Source organism: Leuciscus leuciscus, assembly GCF_965113295.1.
Source record: "Leuciscus leuciscus genome assembly, chromosome: 20".
Lineage (NCBI taxonomy): Eukaryota > Metazoa > Chordata > Actinopteri > Cypriniformes > Leuciscidae > Leuciscus > Leuciscus leuciscus.
In genome coordinates, this window is record NC_138744.1 from 4,435,032 (window position 1) to 4,457,611 (window position 22,580).

A 22,580-nucleotide genomic window follows, 5' to 3' on the forward strand; every position below is an offset into this window, starting at 1 on the left:
CAACGTCACCAGCGCACTGAGCGCACTGAACGCACTGAACGCAGACCTCACCAACGCTCAGCTCGCAGCCTTCATCGGCCCGATAAGCGTTGACGGGCGAAGCAGGAGAGGAGAGATATGGAGGCGCAGAAACTCTGACTTCCGAGGAATCTACACGCAGGGGCGGATGGACGTGAGATCGCTCTCCTAACAGGTATTTGTGCGCTTCGGTCTGGTGAGATCGCGCAGAGGTGTTTTGTGCCTACGAATGTAGAGAGAGGATGTGCTGCTGTCCTGAATGAGGGCTGTTACAAACTGTAAGTTCACGAGAGAAAAGTCATTAATAAAAGCGTGCGAGACGTACTTTAAGCTGACATTAAATGCCATTATATGGAAATCTGTTCTGTAACGTTACTTCCCTGTTAGATTCAGTAAACTGGAAATAACGCAGTTAAGCTGAGTGCTTTACGCAGGGTTAGGGACAGATGAAAGAAAGCTTTATTTTCCTGTTAGGTTTGACCTAATTCAGTCTTGTTTTGCACACTAATACATGTTTATCCCTGACTAGTGAATACATGCATTCAAAAGAGCAGTTAAAAATGTGTCTTGTTTATGAACTTGCACTTGTTTGAAAGACCTTAAAGATTTTGGTTATTGCTTGTTTGTGACAATGGCATCCGGCTCTTCCATCCGTCTCTTCCTGAAAGAGATCTCTATCTGAAGCCTAATATAAATACCAGTGAGGGAAAGGAGACGAGGCAAGGGAGGGACCTGAATTCAAATTTGAAGTTGTCTCTCGGCAAAGGGAAATGTAAATGATGAAAACAAATGATCTACCAGGGCGAATGACTCCCTGTTGCTGCTTGTTCCTCTCCAACTGACCTCAGTTTTCTTTGTATGTATGGGCCAGCGGCACCATCATGCTCCCCCGTAGTATGAGAACATCTGGAGTCGAGCTGCCTGGAGTGGGTTCGAGAGAAGTGCCTCTCATCGGGTATCGACCCCTACAGCAAGAGGTCGATGGACCTCCGGATCAGCTGTGGAAGGAGAATGAAAACAGGGATGCAGATCACACGCAGGTATGATGGCAACAATGTCATGATTCACTCCTTATCATCATTAATATATAATAATAATATAATGAGGGATCAGGAGGAGATGTCACACCTTTGGTAGGATCTAATCAATACAGGAATATGTACAAATGTACAGTAAGTACAGCTGTGTCTGTCTAACCTGCAGGGAGAATGTAAAATCAATGCTTACTAAGAGGCCAATGTGCTTAGAAATGAAAAACAAAAGTGAAAAATTGCTTGTGGTCAGTAAGCTTTTTAAAAGAAATTACCGTAATATTTTTATTCAGCAAGGATGTGACAGTATAAATTCAAATAAAATAAATTCAACTTCAAATAAATACTGTTCTTTTGAACGTTCTATGCATCAAAGAATCCTGAAATTATTACGGTTTCCACAAAAATATTGAAGGTAAGGTAGGCAATGTTTGTTTGTTTTTTTTAACTATCGCTGCATCTGAATATGCCTTCTTCCATACTATAAAGTAGGCAAAAAACAGTATGTGAGCCAAGTAGTATGTCCGAATTCATAGTATTCATAAAACGGTATAATAAAACACCCAAATGACTTATTACTACGTCCGGCGAGATTCTGAAGTGTGCATACGATGGAAACTTTACTATCCCATGAGGCCACGGGAGAGGATTTGTGAATGGAGAATTTGTCACATGACCGTCTGACATTCATTCATACACACATTCATACTGTATACTGTATATATACACTGCCCGGACAAAAAAGTCGCTATTTGGATTTCAAATGCTTAAGAGTCTATGATTTGATCATTATTGCAGTGATTATTATGTTTCTAGGAAGACACATCATGGCAATATTCCAGGACGTCAGCCTGATGAATCTTGACATTGTCATCCTGGAATATGGCCATGATGTGTCTTCCTACATGGTTGTTTAAGAAACGAAAAGCTACACACTCCATCAATTAAGGTTTTGGTTATAAACATATAACATGCTAGAAACATAATAATCACTGCAAAAATGATCCAATCATAAACTCTTAAGCACTTGCCTATTTAAATCATAAAAAAAACCAACGTAGTACCCACTATACAGTATGTGATTTTGGATGTGGCATATATCATTATCGTTACCGTTACAGTTATCGTCGCCTTTGTGTGAACAGGACTTTAGAGTGCATTTTAAAAAACGTTTTTTTTTACACCCAAATTTACACAAAAGGGGCATTTTAGTCAGCTTCTAGGATATTTTTGCATTTTAAAGTTCTGGTTAATTTTTAACCTTTCAACATGTGGTTACAGCACATGAATACAACCAACAACAACATAATTACTACCAAAGCGAGACATATTTCTTGGACCAGGTTTTCTTGCTTACCCGTACAATGCGTTTCTATGCCTAAGAGAAGGGCACACATTTATCATACAGTACATATGTTTTGTCTTACTGAATGCATTGGTGTTTTGTGTCTTAGATCAGCTTTCGCTTGTGTATTAAACCTTGAAACAGGATATTTAGCTGAGTTGTGACCCTTTCACTTAGTGTTTTCATCTGAAGTGTTGAATGCTTGTTCTCACGAGACATATAATCATAAGGAAACTGAAGCTACAGTTGGTTGTTGCTTTTGGTTTGACTCTCGGAGACAGTAACACGCTGCAAATGTTCGTTTAAAGGGGATCTATTACATAACTAACTGTGGTGATGTAAAGAGGCCAGGCTGAAAGTTAATAAAATTCACTTCACTCATCTGGTGCTCTCCGATTGACCTGCTTTGTGTTTGTTTTAGCCTGAACAGTTTTGTTGTAGAAGTACTACGGGGTGGTGAGTTTCTTATCAGTCTAAGGCAAAAGCTCTCGTGCACAGCTGATTGTGACCCCACCTGGTATTCTCTCATGCTCTGTTTATACGCCGTCAGCTGCTGCAGGCGGGTTTGACATTACATAAGTAGCTTACATACATATCAAGTGTTTCCTTGAAACCAAAGGAGCTTTCAAATTAGCCTCGACCACTTATTATACTCTTTATTAAAGGGGTCATGAATTGAGAAATCAGATTTTCCTTGATCTTTTGGATCTATAAAAATATCCTGCAAGTTTCAGAACTGAAAACTTCCTTGTTAGTTCAAAAAATGCTTTTATTGGAGCCGAGGTCAGAAAACGACTCGTTTCGGATTTTGTCACATTATTACGTCATTGTGTGACGAAAGACCGCCTCTGCAGAGGAAGATCAACGCCGCCCTCTACATCATTGCCACTTTAGCCCCGCCCACCAATTTGCGCATATCATGTAGTAGTAAATATGACAAAACGATCGAGACGCCTCTGAATAGTTGTGATTTGCTGATCTTTCCTTTACTTCGTCATTTATGTGGTTTAAAGCGTTGGATTATCGGATGCGGAAGAAAGCACGTAGAGAACGCTTCTTTTGTTATTGTTTTGATCGAAGCCAATCGCTGTAATTCTGAGTAAAAGCTTCAGTGAGCGAGATCCGTCTTGTCATCAGTAAGACATTATTACACGTTTCATTTTACTGAAAACATGATGATACTGCAAATGACAATGTTTACGTTTTTCACTTTATCGAAAGGATGAACTATGATTAGCCTACAATATAACAACGACAGTGTGACAAACAATGGTACATTCATTCATAATTCCGTAATAGTAATAGAGTTATTATTATTATAAGTAATAGAAAGTAATAGAGTTATTATTATTATTCATAAAAAATCAAATAACATAATTATATATGTAAAAAATAATGATGTGTGTATATATATATATATATATATATAACAAATATAATAAACAGCATATATATACATATATATAGATAGATAGATAGATAGATAGATAAATATATAACAAATGATAAACACATAGTATATATATATATAAACAAAATTATATATAAAGTAAATAAATAAACATATGAATTAAGTAAACAGTGCTTTTTTATTTCATTATTATTATTAAAATGACAACATAATTATATATGTAAATAAAATAATTACATAATTATATATAATTATATAATAACAAATAAAATAAACAGAATATATATAAATTGTATATAAATAAACAAATTAAGTAAACAGTGCTTTTTATTTAATTATCATCATCATCATCATTATTATTAAAAAACACCAGTCTTCAAGCATTCTTTTCACAGCATTTAAATGATTAATATAAAAGTATATGTTTATTATTTATTTAATAATAATATTTTATTATTTATTTTATATATTTTTATATATCAGATCAAAGTAGAAAAAAACTGTGCTTTTTCTTTAATATAACTGAATGAACACACACACATACATTATATATATATATATATATATATATATATATATATATATATATATATATATATATATATATATACATATATATATATATATATATATAATTGTAGTATTGACTTATATTGGGGAGAACCCAATTGAGAAAATCAACAATCTGTCATTGAAAAACCCATATTGATCAACAACAACTAGTCTGAATATGGAGCGTGTGTCCGTGTCTATGGTGGTCAAGGCCCTGGACTTTATTCTTGTCACAACATCCTGAGCATTGGCTAGAAATTGCTACACCAAGGTAAAACTCATTCAACACTTGGGTTCCCCGGTCTAAAAACAGAAGCCCCGCTGGCTCATACAGTTCACTGTAGTAACTTCCCTCCTGTACAGGTCACATGACCAGCTCACAGCTCTTTGGTAAATAATGCAAAAGTCCACTACGAATCACACTGGCTCTTTTGTAGAGACTTGCTCAGATGACACAAAAGCAAGGCCAGAGTAGTCTCAACAGGATGAAACTAGATCCGGCCCTTTCTCGATTCTTTAATGACTGGCAGGATGCATATGTGTAGGTCAAAATGTGTTTGCAGTCATCACTGTGCAACTTCCTTGTGTGTGTGTGTGTGTATCTGGGTGTAACATAAAAACAGAGAGAAAGAGAGAGGGAGGGAGGGAGATACGTTGAGGGTGGAGAGCTAGGAGGGCTAGATAATTGTTTAGCTAAAAACAAACCACCTCTGACCCAGTTTGTCTACAGAGCGCTCATTATGTCCCCAGAATGGTGCACCGTGGGCCACATGAAGCACCGTGTGTCACGCAGAAACGGCTGCGGGGAAATGCCAGCGCTGCATCGACCAAACCTCTCAACAACAGTGTGGAAATGATTGACTGATTTCCATTAAGCTGCATTGTGATCGTCAGTGGCAAGTGCTCAGAGCCAGTCACGGTGTGATTTCCATTAGCAGAGAAAGAGGAAAAGTTGGTCGATTCAGTAATAGATGAGAACAAAAGAAGAGGAGAGATAAAAGAGAGAGCGAGACGAGGTATTCATAAAGGAGGCAGAAACAATAGGTCTCTGTAAATGGCTCCCTTGTGATGTATTTACGATGCGTTTCAGTGAGAATGCAGCCGGCAGAGACTTATAAGGTTTTTAACGTCTGGGAGGGTATAGTCGCATTAGCAGGGGAGAACAGGGGCATATTCATTCATAACTCACAGACTACTCTGAATATACCTGTCCTAAGGATGGCCCTGATTGCTATACTAATTAATATTCATTAATTTGTTCCCTCACTGTTGTCAGTCAGGAATATGTTTTTAAAGCGAAAAGGGATAGTTCACCCGTAAATTAACCGTATTAAGGACTCAAATACAGTATTGACAACCGTATTCTTCTTCAGTATGAACGCTGACCTGTTTGTTACTAAAAGAAAATGTGTTTGTTTACCATTGCCTTCTGTTACACCTGGCCCGATCTCCCCTACTGAGGAGCAGAGAGCATAGTAAACACAGAGCAGCTGATATTGTCTCGGGAAATTCTATAGAGGTTTTCTTGTTCACCCTCCCCTGAGGCTAACGCTTGCGAATACAGAGACTAAAAGTGTTTGACGGGGAGAGTAAGAGTGTGTGTGTGGGGGGAGGAAGGGCAGCATGACATGACAGCATGTCCTGTTTCCTGTGTTTGTCCAGTTATTATGCACTTCCTGCTGCCCGAGAAAAGACATGGAAACTCAAAGCTGGTTTAACCTAAAGGCGAAACACAAAGTTTCCAAACGTACACAAGAGTGAGTGTGGATTTCACAAGATTACATTAACAGCTACTGTAAAAGTGTGTGTGTTAATGAGCTGATGAGGTTAATGCCAAACCTGAGTCAGAGAGGATTGGTAAATGGTATCGAAATGGAGAAGTTTTGCACCTTGTGTTGCATATATCAAAGAAGGACTCGGTATGACAAAGCAAATACACCAACCTAACTATCTACAAAATGCAAAGGCAAGTATCACTATTATCACTGGGCCTCATTCACCAACATCTTCCCAAGAATTTTCTTAACTTTGTACTTAATAAACTTCCTAAGAAATATCTACGTCGGATTCATGACATGTTCTTAAACAACAGAATTGTTCACACCTGTGATCTCACGTCTTCGCAATTGAAAGCGCGTGCCAGTTGTTCCTAATTAGCATAATAAAACGCCCCACAAATTCCCATGTAAGGACATGACACTTCAGGGCCGTGTGCAAGAAAAGTTGGAGAATGTCCAAAAGACGCACTGGTCCACCGATCACCAAACAAAAAAAGAACTTTAGTAATTCTGAAATTGAAATTCTACTGCAACAGGTAAATGCCAAACGAGGCATAATATTAGTAAATTGCAGTGTTAAGGTCCTTGCACACTGAGTCCCAAATTTTCGCATGCGTTTTTTTGTATTCGTGATTCGGTGGCTCTGAAATGTCAAAACACCATTCAAAATGCTTATTACGGATGCGAAAAACACAGAAAATCGAACCTGATCCGAATTTTTTTATGACGGACGAAAGTTTCGGAGGCAAGCGCGATTGACATAATGTGAGGTCGTATTTATTTTTAACATGCAAAAATTTCGGATGCGAATTTCGGGCCTTTAGTGTTTCTTTGCATAGGCTACTATGTTTTTTACAAATGATCAGAAAAACATTACAGTAAAATAATATCATTGTAAACGACTGTAGAATTAAATAAAATGCAGTAACCAATTATTTGCAGCAAACTGTCATCACTCAAATGTGCGTAAGATTGCTCTTGAGTGTGCGGAGATTTAGATAAGAAAACATTAGTGAATGTCAGAATCTTCGTAAAATGTGCGCAAGTGGGGTTTAAGAACACATTTCTTCGTAAGAACGGATGGTGAATGAGGCCCATTGCTCACAACTCGGGATTACAGATGTAATCCAAAACCTCTAACCATAAGTAATTAAATTGACATGCAGCTCGTTCCATTTGTGCTACAAACGTGATTGGTAACTAAAATTATGCTTCTACATAGAAACTAGTGCTGTCAAATCAATTAATCGTGATTAATTGCATTTAACATAAAAGTTTATGTTTATATAATATATATGTGTGTGTGTGTGTGTGTGTATATATATATATAAATGTATGTATGTATGTATGTATGTGTGTGTGTGTGTGTACAAACTTTTGTTAGATGCGATTAATCGATTTGACTGCTTTACGTTCTGGATGGTTTCCAAGGTGTTGCTATCCTACAAACTTTAGAGCAACACCTAGAAACTCCACAGCAACAATAAAAACCACTCATAAAACCCTAGCAATTGCATAGCAACACCCCGACAACCACACATAACACCATTAACATTGTGGCAGAGAGCTTTTCATGGGTTCTTCAGACAATTTAAACTAACTATATTATATAAACTATATATAACTACAAACTATATAAAACAAATTTGGGAATGAGATGGATCTTTCACCTTTTTAATCAAACACCCATACACAACAATTGCAGGAAAAAAAAGAAAAGAAAAAAAAAAACTAGATTGAGGTGATCTCTAGGGTTTTGTTTCAGCCAAGTTTCAGTTCAGCTTAGACTTAAATAACTTTATGTCTGTGGTTCACCTGTGGCAGTGGCTCACAGCGTCAGCTGAAACATGGAACTCATCTGTTTCATTACATATAAACTACACTATAATAATATAGAAAATGGGTTGTAATCAGCGTGGTCGATGCACATCGCCCTCAGGACTGCATAAAGTGTAACCAAAGCCCTTACACCTGCACAGCATGTCACCCTCTTTATGTCAATATGTGCTTTTGCCCGAGTATCCCTTTTAGATAAACAGGTGTTGCCTCGTGTTTTATTAGCAGGCATTTGTCATGTCACGCATTGCTTTTTAAAGAAGATCTCTTTTAAGATCAGGCGTAGAACGATGGCTGTTTTACATACAGTACAGCAGTAGACACAAAGGTTGCCATTCTTGAAATCTGAAGCAATGTGTATTTATTTACTCCGGCTTCATTCATTGCTTTAAACTTCGCCAAACAGGTTTATCAAGCATTTGTCTACATGTTTAACGAACAGCATGAGACCTATATCAGTCATATTTCCCCCCAAAATCAAAATAAGTATTCATATTTACATAAAGAAAAAAAACAACCTATTTTTAGGATCATTTAGATTTTTTTTTAGGACATTAATGTATTATATTTTTCCATATCATATATATATATATATATATATATATATATATATATATTATTTTTATTAAAAAAAAATCAAAATAAGGACTTATATTACTTTTGTGCATAAAGAAAAGGAAGACTCTTTTTGTGATTTTTTATTTGCATTGACATTATTTTCATGATTGTGTATATATATATATATATATATATATATATATATATATACACACACACATATACATACAGTATAGTGCATCATCTACATGGACTATTGTTTATGCTTTTATGCTCCTTTTTTATGCTCTTTTTTTACACTTTCACTGTATGGAAGAAAAAAGTGTGAACACTATGTAAAATATCTGCACTCCATAAAATAAATAATAATATATAATGTCAACAAAAAAAATATGCAAAAAATCTTAATGTTCCTTAAATAGACTTAAGTTAAGGTAAATATACATTTTGATTTTGGGGTGAAATATGACCCAGACGTTTTGTGATTCACCCTTGAATGAATGGAGGCGGAAGAGAGATATTGTGGTGCGAGTCTGTAACAGGAGTGCCCTTGTGACGTGTGTGTGTGCGTGTGTGTAGAGGGGGTTGGCCTAGCGACCAGCTCAGGTGTGTTTGAACGGCTCCATAACAGAGAGAGAGAGATTGGAACGGGGAAGACAGATTGACTAAGAATCTCACCGAATGAAATCAACACCCATCTAAGAACAGAAGCTAGAAAAACAGATTAAATCGAACAGATGAAAAGGCCTGAAGGAAATGCAGTTTTCCGGCAAACTCTAAAGATTTCAAGGAAGTTGGCAAATTTCTGCCTGTCTGGACTTGCTGAGTTGAAGGTAGCATTTTTCCTTGTGTTGTTTTTAAATTTGTGGCACACACACAACACTGAATGATTTTGAGCAAGAGAACTGGAACGGTGGTGATGAATTCAACCATTCAATGGTTTGATTGTTTGGTTTGCTTAGGGTTATGGCTTTTCTTTAAGTATCTCGTGTGCTTTGAAACAATTTAGCATTTAATGCACAGGCAAAATAGCTGCTTTTTTGAGTAAAGATCTTAAATTTGTATTCAAATTGAACATTGATCTTAGAAAGTTATCAATGTGTATCAGTCTTCCACAAAGCATGTGGACGTCTCAGACACTTACTCATAACCTTGTCACTGGGTTTGTTTTTGGCCGTTGCCTCATGCATTTTTCATGTCGGAAAATCTCGGTCAGATGAGTTGACTTAATCAAAAGCATTCGAATACACACGTCAGTTTAAGGGCTGCATGTTGAGGCAGAAGTTTGCATGAAGAGATTCCACTCCTACATTAAGTTTTTATTGGAGATAACATGTAAACGTGGTGCCTTAGAGCATTTAGGGTTTAAATGTCAAACCAGACACATTGGCCATTCATGCTTACCTTGCTTTAAATGCAGCCATTGTAAGAATAGAAAGTGGAGCTTTGGCTATAGCTAATAGCACAGCTGAATAACTGGGCTGATATTTAGCCATTTCTAGATTGAGTTTGAGTGCATCCTGACCAGCTCAACCAATGGTGTTAGTTTGGAGTGGGACAATCTATTTGTCCAACCAATGGGAGATGTGGGGAGTTGTTCTGGAAACCTGTTGGAAAACAATCATTTTCACACTTGAAATTTCTGTGATTGTTTAATCTTCAATCATTAATTTTGCAACATGTTTGCATTTCCAGTCTAAACAGTGTTTAAATTCAAAATCTATGGTGCACTTACATTTTCTGTCTGTGTTCTATTAGGGGGATCCATCCCCAATGAAGACCACATGGTACTGTCCACTGGACCTGGTGAGACTATATTTTTTTTCTACTCCCCCCAAAAAAGAGCTTTCTTTTAACTTCTTAAAACTTAATTCTCTTAATGCGTTGTTTATGTGGTGTAGTAGTTGAAAGAATGAAAATCCAATGAAGGTATAGTCTCAGCCTCAGCTAGTATGCCTAAGGACTGCCCACAGTATGTTCACTTTACCCTCTGATGCATATTGCACACAAAACATAAACATTTTTGAAAAATGGTGAGTAAAATATTTCATTTGAGCTGTTTCACTACCGTTATAAAGTTTGGGGTCAGTAAGACTTGCAGCCTTAGAGCTCAATTCTGATTTATTGATCAGATCTGATTTTTGTTTTTCACATTGTTTAAAAAAATTAATAATTTGGCCAATATCAGAAGTGTGAATTGATCTCAGACCCGCTGACCCGCTGACGCATGTGCAAGAGAACAATAACAAGATGGCGCATAGCACTCAGTCGGAACGTAGCCTAAGATATATAAAAAAAATAAAAAAATAAAAAAATAAAACTTTTATTTAGCAAAGATGCATTAAATTGATCAAAAGTGACAGTAAAAAAAAAAAAATCTATATAAAAATGCTGTTCTTGTGAATGTTCTATTTATTGAAGAATCATGGTTTCCACAAAATTATGAAGCAACAAAACTGTTTTCATTGATAATGATAAGAAATGTTTCTTGAGCAGCAAATCATCATATTAGAATGATTTCTGAAGGATCATGTGACACTGAAGACTGGAGTAATGATGCTGATAATTCAGCTTTGATCACAGGAATAAATTACATTTCAAAATATATTCAAATAGAAAACAGCTAATTTAAACTGTAATAATATTTTACAATATAAGTGTAAGAAACTTCTTTCAAAAACATAAAAAAAACCAAGCCCAAACTTCTGACTGGTAGTGGTATGTCTGTGCAATAATGATTATTGATTACTTTTGGATTACAGTTGTGTATTCATTTAAATCGTTTTTTTCCACACCAGGATATTAGCATTGTTTATTACAGTAATTTATTGCAGATTAAAATGGCAAGCAAAAACAAAAATTGTGATTGATCAGTGAACTGGACAAGTCTTGGCCAAAATATGCCAACTAGAGCAGACTTTAATCAAAAGTTTGGCTATACAAGACAAATACTTTTTGCAAGGAGCAAACAATAAGTTTTTATTAATATGACCCAGAGTAAGGCTCTTAACCCCAAGATCTTCTTATAAGTGTACTGGAAGTCAATGACTGCTTACTTACTGAGATCTCTCTCTGGTTCAGTCCACTGTGTCTGAAATGAAGGAAGACGGTATCATCTACACTGTGGTGGTGAAACAAGGGCGCGATTCCCCCACCGTCCCACGGGTAAGTCCCATCGTCCTGAGTGAAGCTCAATGCTGTGTCATCCAGAAGTTCTGTCCTGACGTCTTCACCCCTCTCTTCCCAGTCCCCTGCGTCCCGTTCTCAGCACGTCAAAGCAGGGACAGAGGAAAAGCTGGTCCTCCATCTCCTTCATTCCTTCTCCATGGGCGACTCCTCCTTCATCTCCATCTTCTTCTCCACCTATCGCACCTTCACCTCCACCCAGAGAGTGCTGGACATCCTGATTGACAGGTAAAGCACCTGTATAGTTAGAGAAATAGTTATAAAGCCATTGTCTTTCATATATCAAATACTGATGATACATTTGCAATGACAATTGGTGATATTAAATTCAGAAACATATACAGTAAACATAAAACTAAGATCAGTTGTGTGATCCTTTCTTGTTTTGTAATGTCTTGCAGCATTAGTCATGTCTTGTCATGCGAATGGGGAAGAAACGAGACACAGTGTCTCTGACAGGCATAGTGCAAACATATACACGCATGTTTGAGAAGTTTTAACTGAAAGCAACTTGCACTGGCATATCTTAATATGTCAGTGCCATTGATTGTCTCAAGATGCACACCAGTCATTTTTTTTAAAGGCATGTTTGTAAAAGCTACTTAAATGTCCTAAAAAGGCCTAATCCTGGCTTAATCTAAGCCCTGTCTGTGAAACCGGGCCTTACTGTATGTCTTACTAGACATAACATATAGCATTTAATTTTGAATAAATTAACTGATTCATTTGAAATGATTGATCACTCAAAAATGTTCACTGACTGAAGTCCATTTACAGCATTTTTATGTTTCACAATGTTTTCAACGTTTTTCTAAAAGTGTAATGCTGAATATTGTTATACTGGTAAAAAATGGATAAAAGAAAATCATCAAATATAATCCTTTGAGTTCATTTAGTGATAAACAGTGTGGAAAACATGCCTTCTTAATGTTTACTTATTGCATTAAACATTTTGAATCTCAACAACAATTAATATTACACACACACACACACACACACACACACACACACACACACACGCACACATCAACTATCATAACATGCTCAATTTTTTGAAAATTTTGAGCAATATCACCCAACCTTACGTACAACCCCATTTCTAGAAAGTTGGGACAATTTTTTAAATGCAATAAAATCAATTATCTGTGATTTGTCCATTCTCTTGAAACTTTATTTGCTGACGAAAGTACAAAGAAAAGATTTCCAATGTTTTCAATGACCAACTTGAATGTATTTTGTAAATATAAAAAAAATGTGATTTTGAAATTTCTTGATTTTATTGCATTTGACTAAATTGTCCAACTTTTCTGGAAATTCTCTTGTACAATATCACACAATTTGCAATAATATTAATATACCAATTATTTTCAGTAATAAATAACATTAACCCTTAATTTTCATATGAACTATTTTCTAGGTTGGGAAATCCTCCTGGTGAGAACAAAAGTAGCACTCGTCAAACGTTCAACAAGTATGTACTACTGAACACATCAAGCTATAAACAGAAATGAATAATAGCCGGGTATGACTGTATTGTGGTAGTACAGTTACAGTATTTATGGGCATTTGCTGTGTTCAGGGCGGTGTGTACGGTGTTCAGCACATGGCTGAGTGACTATCCCGAGGACTTCCGCTCTCTGAACGATCCCTCCTGCCTGCAGCGGATCGGCCCCCTGCTTCCAGAAGACTCCTCCGGGGCGGAGATCAGGGGCCGACTGCTGAGGATCACAGAGGAGCTGAGAGAGAAAACACTGCTGTCTGGCTCACTCTCAGGTCAGGATATTTGGCTCTTTGACAAAGGCAGTCCTTCACCGTTTGTTTGTGCGTTTGTGAGAGACAGTGCAGGTTATTGTGTCACTTGCAGCATCACAAGCTTGTCCGTCTCACTGCAAAACCACTGTTGCAACCTGTCACAAGAACATGCATTTCGTACCTCATATTTTCATTTTGGAAGTTCTTGAGTTTTGAAATGAGGGGAAAAAATGACGTCAACAATGAGCTTTTCCTTAGTATGCATATGCATGTTGATTGACTTCATTTGAATAATAATTTGAATGTCAAACTATAATTTTTATATTAAGGGTTCAAATGCTCATGGAAAACCTGGAAATCTTGGAATTTTAAATTTGTTAGTGAAAAGTCATGTAAATTAATACAATCCTAAAAAGTCATGGAAATTTCTATAATCAAATTCATTATTATATTATTCACCGGCTAGAAATCGTTCAATAACATTGCAGTTGCAGTTTTAAACAATTAATTTTGTAAGCTTATAAAACAGTTGGTAAAGGTTTGGGTTGGGAAGATTAATGTGTTCTCGTATGCCAACCAAGGCTGCATTTATTTGATTAATAATACAGTAAAAACAGTAATATTTTGAAATATTATTTCAGTTTAAAATTTCTATTCTAATATATTTAATGTCTGTTTCAGCATCATTACTCCAGTCTTCAGTGTCACATGATCCTTCAGAAATCATTCTAATATGCTGATTGTCTGCTTAAGAAACATTTCTTATTATTATTAATGTAGAAAACAGTTATTTTTGTGGAAACCTTGATTTTTTGCAGGAATCTTTGTTAAATTGAAAGTTCAAAAGAATAGCATTTATTTGAAATAGAAATCTTTTGTGGCATAAAAGTCTTTACTGTCACTTTTGACCAATTTAATGCATCTTTGCTGAATAAAAGCATTCATCTCTAAAAAAAAAAAAATAAAAAAAAATCTTTCTGACCCCAAACTTTTTTATTTGATTTACTTTTTTCCATTTAGAAGCACATTTGCCTCTTAGCAAGCATTTCTATTGAACTCTGACTGCTGGTTAGACAGACACAGCAGTTCTTATTGTCCACTTTGTCATATTCATTTCATACCGTATTGATCTTCTACAGATCCTACCAAAGGCGTGACATCTCCTCCTGATCCCTCGGAGTTTGATGCCACCAGCATCCTGGGGTTTCCATCCAGTGTGATCGCAGAACAGCTGACCAGGATTGAGACAGTGAGTCTGATCATACCACTCACAAACGTTACCTTTACATCTGTGGAAAAGACCAGTGATTAGTTTGATACTAGAAATAATTATTTAAAGTAAAATGTTCCCCACTCTTGAGGGCTTTGAACATCTTAGACCTGTCTGTAATATCCTTAAATGAAATCCTTTTGTTTTTCCTTAAGGATCTGTTTCTAAAGCTGGTGCCCTATCACTGTCTGGGGTCTCTATGGTCTCAGAGAGATAAGAAGGGCCAGGAAGGAGCGTGCTGGTCGGTCAGAGCCACTATCAAGCAGTTTAATCGCTTAACTAATGCTGTCACAGCCTCGTCCTTGTGGAACACGGGTCTGAAGAGCCAACAGAGAGCAAGACTGCTGGAGAAATGGATCAGTGTTGCAGAAGTAAGAGCAGTTTAACTGTAAACTCAGACACAGACACTGATGATGTCATCAGCCAGGATAAATGACTCGCATGCGTGTGGTTTGTTTCCCAAACAGGCCTGCAGAACCAGGAAAAACTTCTCCTCACTGTACGCCATTCTATCAGCACTGCAGAGTAACCCAATCCACAGACTGAGAAAGACCTGGCATGAGACAGACAGGTGTGCGTTTACTTGTTGATGCATTAAAGGGATATTATTGAAGTCAACATTTATTTGTGTGAATAACAGCTTGGCCCATACATTTTCCACCCATATGGCAAAAATATGTTCTGATATGTTTGGAATACATTTTAAAATATATAAAAATGGTCAAACAAATGGTCAATTTTTTTATATATAAATATAAATAATATATATATATATATAAATATAAATAATATATATATATATATATATATATGAATAATATATATATATATATATATATATATATATATATATATATATATATATATATAATTTATTTTAAGTTTGGAAATGATTCTCTTGCCCCTTTTTTACATTTTAAAATAGATTTTGGCATTTGAAGATTTAAGCTAAATAGATTTTTTATTTGAAATTGTGTATGTAAAATATAGTTTGGTAAAAAAACATTTGTTGTTGTATAGGATTGTAAGTGCGTTACAATACACACATTTTTAACTTGTTTTACAAAATTATTTTCTATGGTAACATTTTAGTTGTATTTAATCTGGAATATTCCTTTAATCCATAAAATCATGGTTACAGTTATAATTCCCATTTGCATTGAAACGCAAGACATGATGCATGGTGTATGAGAATGTTGCATACTTTTTAACAATAGCAGCACAGAATAACCTAAAGTCTGTTTCTCTATGATGACAGAGAAGCTGTGAAGAGATACGAGGAACTTTCTGACATCTTCTCAGAGAAAGACAACTACTCCCAGAGCCGTGAGCTACTCAAAGAGGTTAGTCACACCACGACACAAAGCAGCCAATTCAAACAGCGTTTCCGCTAATGTTATTAGAGAGCATGGCGATGCATTGATGGGAAAATATCAGGCCAATCGATGTTCTGTGCTTCATCGCCGTAGAGAACGGCATCAATTTAGCATGGCCTGAAGGGAGGAACTGATGACATGAAAAGAACGAGTAATCACAGATTCAGTGTGAGGTTGTCTTTTATGCACTGTGCTTGTTGTGTAATTCAACAACATGCCTGATTTAAATGCATCATACAGAGACATTTTGCAAACACAGGAACCGAACTGAGTTTAATTTAATTATTTATGCCTCTGTAACAACTTGCACAACATTCATTTTCATTCTACAGGAGGGGACTTCCAAATTTGCAAACCATGACACTAAAATGAACAACAGGAGATTTACGGGGGTAAGCATCCTTAAATAAAGCACACACACACACACACACTTCCTCTTTAGCATAATCAAATATACTTAAAGCTGCAGTCCGTAACTTTTTGGAGGTAAAAATTATCCAAAATAAATTTGAGCAAGTACATAACCAAGCCAGTGTTCAAAACTCTCTGCTTGCCTTAGCTCGATTCAAAACAGTAAGCTTGTAATATTGTTTTTAATTCCAGTGGTAATGGTGGAATTCTGCGGGAAATTCGAGCATGTCTTTACATCATTACGTCACATCTGTTCACATAAAGAAGAGTCTCGGCTTGTAGGCTATGTTGAGTGTGAGGATGTTCGAGGTGGAGATTTATAGCCTTTTCTCACAGCACTTGATATAAATAAACGTATCAATTTGATGGCGGATCCAGAAAGGTTGAAACGACAATCACCAACTGGAGATTCACCCGCTGTAAAATGCAAAAGACTTCGGAGTGGCTAGAGAAAAAAAGAGACTGCAACCGGGCCCATGCGTAAACAAGGATAATATCGGAAGGGCATTAAATGTAGTCACACAGTGCTGATGTTGTTAACATTAACAGTTTGAAAACAAAGTATAATTTGCACGGTTTGTCGTGATATGATAAGCGATCGATAGATTTAATCTGCGTGATTTACTGCAATGCTTTTTCCCCTTAGTTGCTCAGAACAAAAGTGGATGTTACTTGTTCAGACGACATTTTCCGGAGAAAATTCTTATGTTGGTCATACTTCCAAAAAGTAGAATCTGTGATTGCGAATGACAGTATCCACACCGGCGGCGACTGACAGCCACACATTCTCCTCAAAACATTGGATTCATCCGCGCTGTGCACAACCCACGTAAAGTTGATAATTCCGCGAATAACTGCAATTGCAGATTTCAAACAGAGATGGCGACAAAGAGGAAAAACTACAGACTGCAGCTTTAATATTATCACAGTGTTATGTGCCGTTTATAATCTTTGATGTATACTGAAACAAATCCGCTCCTGAATGCTGTATTTCTTTTGTAGTCGTGTGCTCAGGGAACTGTGCCATACCTGGGTATCTTCCTCAGAGATCTCACTATGCTGGACACTGCAGTCAAAGACAGATTGGAGGTGATGTATAGTTCTCAGCTCGCCATGAAACACAATTAACAGAAAAATACTAAATAGACAGCATCAGCATCAGCAGCACATCCAGCTGTGAGGTGTAAAAATAGCAGTGGTTTCACAATGTTAGTCAAAAGTCATCTGATAGAATCGAGATGTGTCAAAACAAAACTAACAGTGAACTTGTGCATAAGCCAAAGCAGGTCATAATGTGTGAACCAACATTTACTCTCTTGCAGAACGGCTTCATTAACTTTGATAAAAGACGAAGGGTGAGTTTATGGACATTATATACTTGATTATCATTGGTTTTAAAAAAGTTAAAAAGGTATTATCATCACATTCTCTTGATTTTAGGAGTTTGAAGTCATTGCTCAAATTCGCCTCCTTCAGTCCTCATGTAAAAACAGCATTTTTAGAACGGATGAGACGTTTGTTCAGTGGTATCACAGCGTACCCTCTCTACGTGAAGAGGAAAGGTCAGTGATATTTATGTAACTCTATGCTTAACGTCTCAGATACACACTGTTTGGCTATATGATGTTGACCATGTGTTTTTTTTTTTAAATAGCTACAAGCTGTCCAATCAGATTGAAGTACCGGGCGAGCCGAGTCCTGGGCGTGGCTCGAACCCTACAGTGATCATCACACAGCATCCTGAGTAAGAACATCATGTTCAGTAAACTAATGTCCTACATTACATACCACACAGCATTTGATACTGTAGAGTCCAAAATTAGTGTTTTCCATTCAGAATCAAATAAAAATTGACCAAAGTGCTGTAAAATTACAAGAAGATAATATATTGATTTTATATATATATATATATCAAGAGTTCAGATGCAAAAGCCTCTAAGTGCCATCTGAAATTTTCTTCTAGAATGATCATTTTTATTAAGCTCGTATATTTAAGTTCAATAATTTCACTTAAATGGCAATGCAAATTACCTATTAATTGCCATTTAAGTGAAATCACTTAACTTTAATATACAAGCTTTATAAATATCTTATATAATTTAAAGTATTAAATTAAAAAAAGATATTGTACTGACCCCAAACTTTTGAGCAATAGTGTATATTAATTTATATTTTATTTAAATCTTTATCTATATCTTAATAAATCTTTATCTTTATATCTTTATCTATATCTTAATAAATCTTTATCTATATCTTAATAAAAAAAATAATATTTATATATATATTTTAAGATGACAAATGCATTTGCACCACAATAGAGTATAGTTTGTTTGGACACAGACATTGCCAAAGAAATGGGAAAAATTTAATTTTCTATACACAATTATGTGTACAGTAGCTGCATATTATTATTTGCATTCAGCGTGGTTGGTTTTTCTCTGCTGAAAATATATGCAACAAATTTGTAGGTCATTTTTAGAAAACACTACTATATTCTGTAGTATGATATGCATTTTTATTATTTTACTAAAAAAATCCTGGGCTTTTTTTTTTCTTTTTCTTTATAACTATTCATGACAATCTTCCTGTAGGCTATTCTGAGGATCAAGCTCAGTCCCTGACATGCACACACAGACGTTTCTTTCATGAGCTCTTAAGCACCGTGATGCTGCTCGAGTCGAACGAAATGAAGTTTTAAAGCAGGACAAAGACACACTTATCGTCTGCAGTTAGCGTGTGACTTCAAAGCTACTGCTGATTTTGAGTTTTGTATTTATACTCCAGGTTACAGTCAGTTCAGAAAGAATCAATGTCATAAGCAGCACGTGGCAAAGAGCCTCCCGAGTCCCGACTGAATACAGTTTGTGACAAGATCGTTCTTTTCTCCCGTTACAGTGCTCTCTCAGCCGTGGCAAATACAACAATGGATGCTGATGGCATATTTGACATCCAATCTCCTGTCAATCACCTACTCTCTAAGCTTTGCAAGGTAAGGGCGAATAAAGAGCTTTATTTTGATTACTTCGCAGTAATGGGCCTTTAAAAGCCCGGCTTCCAAAGTGTTATCAGCAACTTTGAGATATTTATTATTTGAGAGCCAACAGAGGCTCTTTATAGCATTTTAAAATTGCTTTTGGGAATTGATCCATGACAACCTTTCATTCTGTGAACTTTACATGAATGTTGTGAATATTCACACTATTAGACAAAAGGTTGACTGAATTTGTGTTTCTCATGATCCAAATACATTTTAATTTGAAGGCTTATGCTTAGCTTTTTTTTCCTTACATTTTTTTCTTCCAGAAATTTTTTATTTTATAATTGATGAGCTAACAAGCTTTCATTAGACTTTTATTCTATTATTCCAAAATGAGGAAAATATTATTGATAAACAATCTTTAGGTGTGTCTGACTTTTTGACTGGTAGTGTAGAACTAATAATTTTTTTATATGGTTCCTTTTTATATCTCAAACTCACCTTTTAAGACCAATATTCTTAGCTTTTGACATCAGAAATAGTTCGCCTAAAAATAAAAATCTGTCATCATCATGAGCGCCGCTCCAAACCTGTAAATCTTTCTGCTGTGGAACAGGAAAAACAGACGTTTAGCAAAATGTGTGAGCTTTAATTATATGTTTGAGCACATATGAGATTCAACAACAAAACAGATGAAATATGAACCCATAGACATCAGACCCTTTCGCACTACTGTCTTTAATGCTAAATAAATAAATAAAAATAAGTAAAAAATGTTCAAATTGAACAGATAGTGAAACTAAAGTGCTTCTCATGCGTGAAAATGAAAACAACGGCGCAATGTTTAAAGATTATTTCCGATGACTGACATCACAGAATTTACCGGTATTTTGGAGCTGATGTGTGAATGGTCTCTTAACTGTAAAAAGCTAGAACGCCTTTGCTTGTGTGAACAGCATATTTGTGTATTTGCCAGTAAAGTCATTCTGGTAATTTTACGAAAATCAATAAAGAGACACATGTGGCCCATTTTTTGAATTAAAAAGGTTCCTAATTTAGTTTTTGAGGTCTCCTACAATAGGTTTACATGCATCCGAGGTTAAAAAACAACAAAAGGAAAAACACTTTAATTTCCCCATAATATACATTACAGCATCACCTCTATTCTCACAGTGTCTGAAACGGTTCAATGAAGGATTCGGTCTCTCAAACCCCTCCTTTCCGATAGCCTACTCTGCTCTGATTGGTCAGATGGCCCATTTGTTGTGAATGGTCGACCGCTTACAGCTTATTTCGGAAACTAAACTTTTATTACCATATCTGAATTTCAACTCTGGAGTCTTCCTCAGCTTTTGTTACACAGTAATACGAACAGTAACAAAAGCGTCGGTTTTACCATATCAATTGGAGCCCGAGTCCTCATACTTTGCATAGTGGATTTGCTTTCGCTGTGCAGAAAACATCGTTTTCTCGACATGTCGACAACATGAACCAAACCCTTCAAGGCCTCAGGGTCAGCTACAGTGTTGGAGAGCGGGTCATAGTAGACGTTGTTTGCAGGCAGCCAATGACGACCATAGGGTGTGGCATTATGCAAATTTGCTACAGACCTACGTAGGTTCGAAAAGGAAGTAAGACTCGTTTTGAAGACTCTCAAAATGGAGACAGTAACTCCATTTGTCAAGCACTTTGATCTTCAACATTCATAAACAGTTATATTACACACTGCATGAAAGGTAATATTCGAAAAAGCATAATATGGGCATTTTAAGACTTAGCAACACCTTGTAACCCCCCACAAATCCTTGCCAAAATCTAGTTTGTTCTTTTTTGAGTTTGACAGCTTGTGTTCTACTGTATCTACTGTAGTCTTCCAATTTATGGAAAGGAGATGCTTAATTTAGCTAAATATTACATTTAAGGGTGAGCAAATTATGATATAATTTAACATTTTTAGGTGAACTATTCCAATAAATATTCTACTCTAACTCTATTTCAGCATGTGAAATCCCCATCTGTTTCCTGTTTGGATGTTGATTCGTCACCACCGCCCAATGATGCCACGCCCTCTGTCCTGACCACACCCACTACAGCTGTCAAATCACATCGGCGGTCTGTCTCCTGTGGCAACAACCCCACCAATAACAAAACAGAGGCGGGACCTGAGATCAGAATCGTCAGAATACGGATGGATTTACATGACGGCAACTTGTACAGAAGCATTCTGGTAGTCTAACAAACAAAAGTCAAATGAAAGTGAAAAAAATCAAAGTAAAAAAAACTGTTTTCCCACTTTTGGGCTTTGAAACTGCTGTATTTCACAGCAGCAATCCAGTGTTACATCAGACCAACTTTTGCATTTCATGTCAGCTCCTGTTTAATATGGATGCTGTCGCTCTTTGTTCTAATGTATACTTTCTTTTCTGTGCTGCCTCAGGTCACTAGTAATGATAAAACACCCACTATAATCAGTTCTGCATTAGAGAAGCACAACCAGAATGCCCAAGAAGCCTCTAAATACGAGCTGATCCAACTGCTGCCGGAGGGGAAAGGTGATGTCACATTTTTTTAAATGTCATACAATGGTGTTTATTTTTCGAATCACATCCTACATTGAGAAAACATTATTCTGGGCATAATGATTTGACATAGTGACTTATGATAAAAAAAAACAAAAAAACAGACAGCTGTCAATCAAATCAAATATTTAAATAAACATTGAATTGATCAAATGTGACCACAAAGACATTTATTGTCACAAATGATTTCTATCTCCTATAAATGGGGGGGAATTATCACGGTTTCAACAAGAATATTAAGCAGCACAACTCTTTTCAACTGTGATAATAATGAGAAATAGAATTTTTTGAGCAGCAAATCAGCATATTAGAATGATTTCTGAAGGATCATGTGACACTGTTCAGGGTCATGTGAAAACAGTTATTTTAAATTGTAATAAAATGTCACAATATTACTGGTTTTATGGTACTTTTGATCAAATACATGCAGCCTCTGTGAGCATAAGACTTTCTTTCTTTTTTTTTTTCTTTTTTTTCTTCTTACCAAACTTTTGAATGGT

At 36.2% G+C, this 22,580-nt stretch overlaps 1 protein-coding gene across 3 annotated transcripts in view; it reads left to right on the top strand.

Moving 5' to 3' along the window:
* The window catches only part of rgl2 (ral guanine nucleotide dissociation stimulator-like 2), a gene marked incomplete at its 5' end in the record, with an annotated part of 24,910 nt that continues 2,330 nt past the window's right edge, over positions 1 to 22,580 (top strand). Inside the window, 19 exons of one of the 3 annotated variants that reach the window (XM_082150705.1) lie at positions 1 to 193; positions 898 to 1,058; positions 10,288 to 10,335; positions 11,611 to 11,694; positions 11,777 to 11,943; positions 13,133 to 13,186; positions 13,295 to 13,488; positions 14,607 to 14,716; positions 14,893 to 15,108; positions 15,205 to 15,308; positions 15,996 to 16,080; positions 16,446 to 16,505; positions 17,527 to 17,613; positions 17,847 to 17,879; positions 17,965 to 18,086; positions 18,179 to 18,268; positions 19,420 to 19,513; positions 21,501 to 21,728; positions 21,939 to 22,053. In XM_082150705.1, coding sequence (XP_082006831.1) covers positions 900 to 1,058; positions 10,288 to 10,335; positions 11,611 to 11,694; positions 11,777 to 11,943; positions 13,133 to 13,186; positions 13,295 to 13,488; positions 14,607 to 14,716; positions 14,893 to 15,108; positions 15,205 to 15,308; positions 15,996 to 16,080; positions 16,446 to 16,505; positions 17,527 to 17,613; positions 17,847 to 17,879; positions 17,965 to 18,086; positions 18,179 to 18,268; positions 19,420 to 19,513; positions 21,501 to 21,728; positions 21,939 to 22,053 — 2,050 coding nt within the window. Of the gene's footprint in view, positions 194 to 897; positions 1,059 to 8,922; positions 9,363 to 10,287; positions 10,336 to 11,610; positions 11,695 to 11,776; positions 11,944 to 13,132; positions 13,187 to 13,294; positions 13,489 to 14,606; positions 14,717 to 14,892; positions 15,109 to 15,204; positions 15,309 to 15,995; positions 16,081 to 16,445; positions 16,506 to 17,526; positions 17,614 to 17,846; positions 17,880 to 17,964; positions 18,087 to 18,178; positions 18,269 to 19,419; positions 19,514 to 21,500; positions 21,729 to 21,938; positions 22,054 to 22,580 lie in introns of those variants that run through there. The other 2 variants (XM_082150707.1, XM_082150706.1) reach the window with 2 other exon arrangements.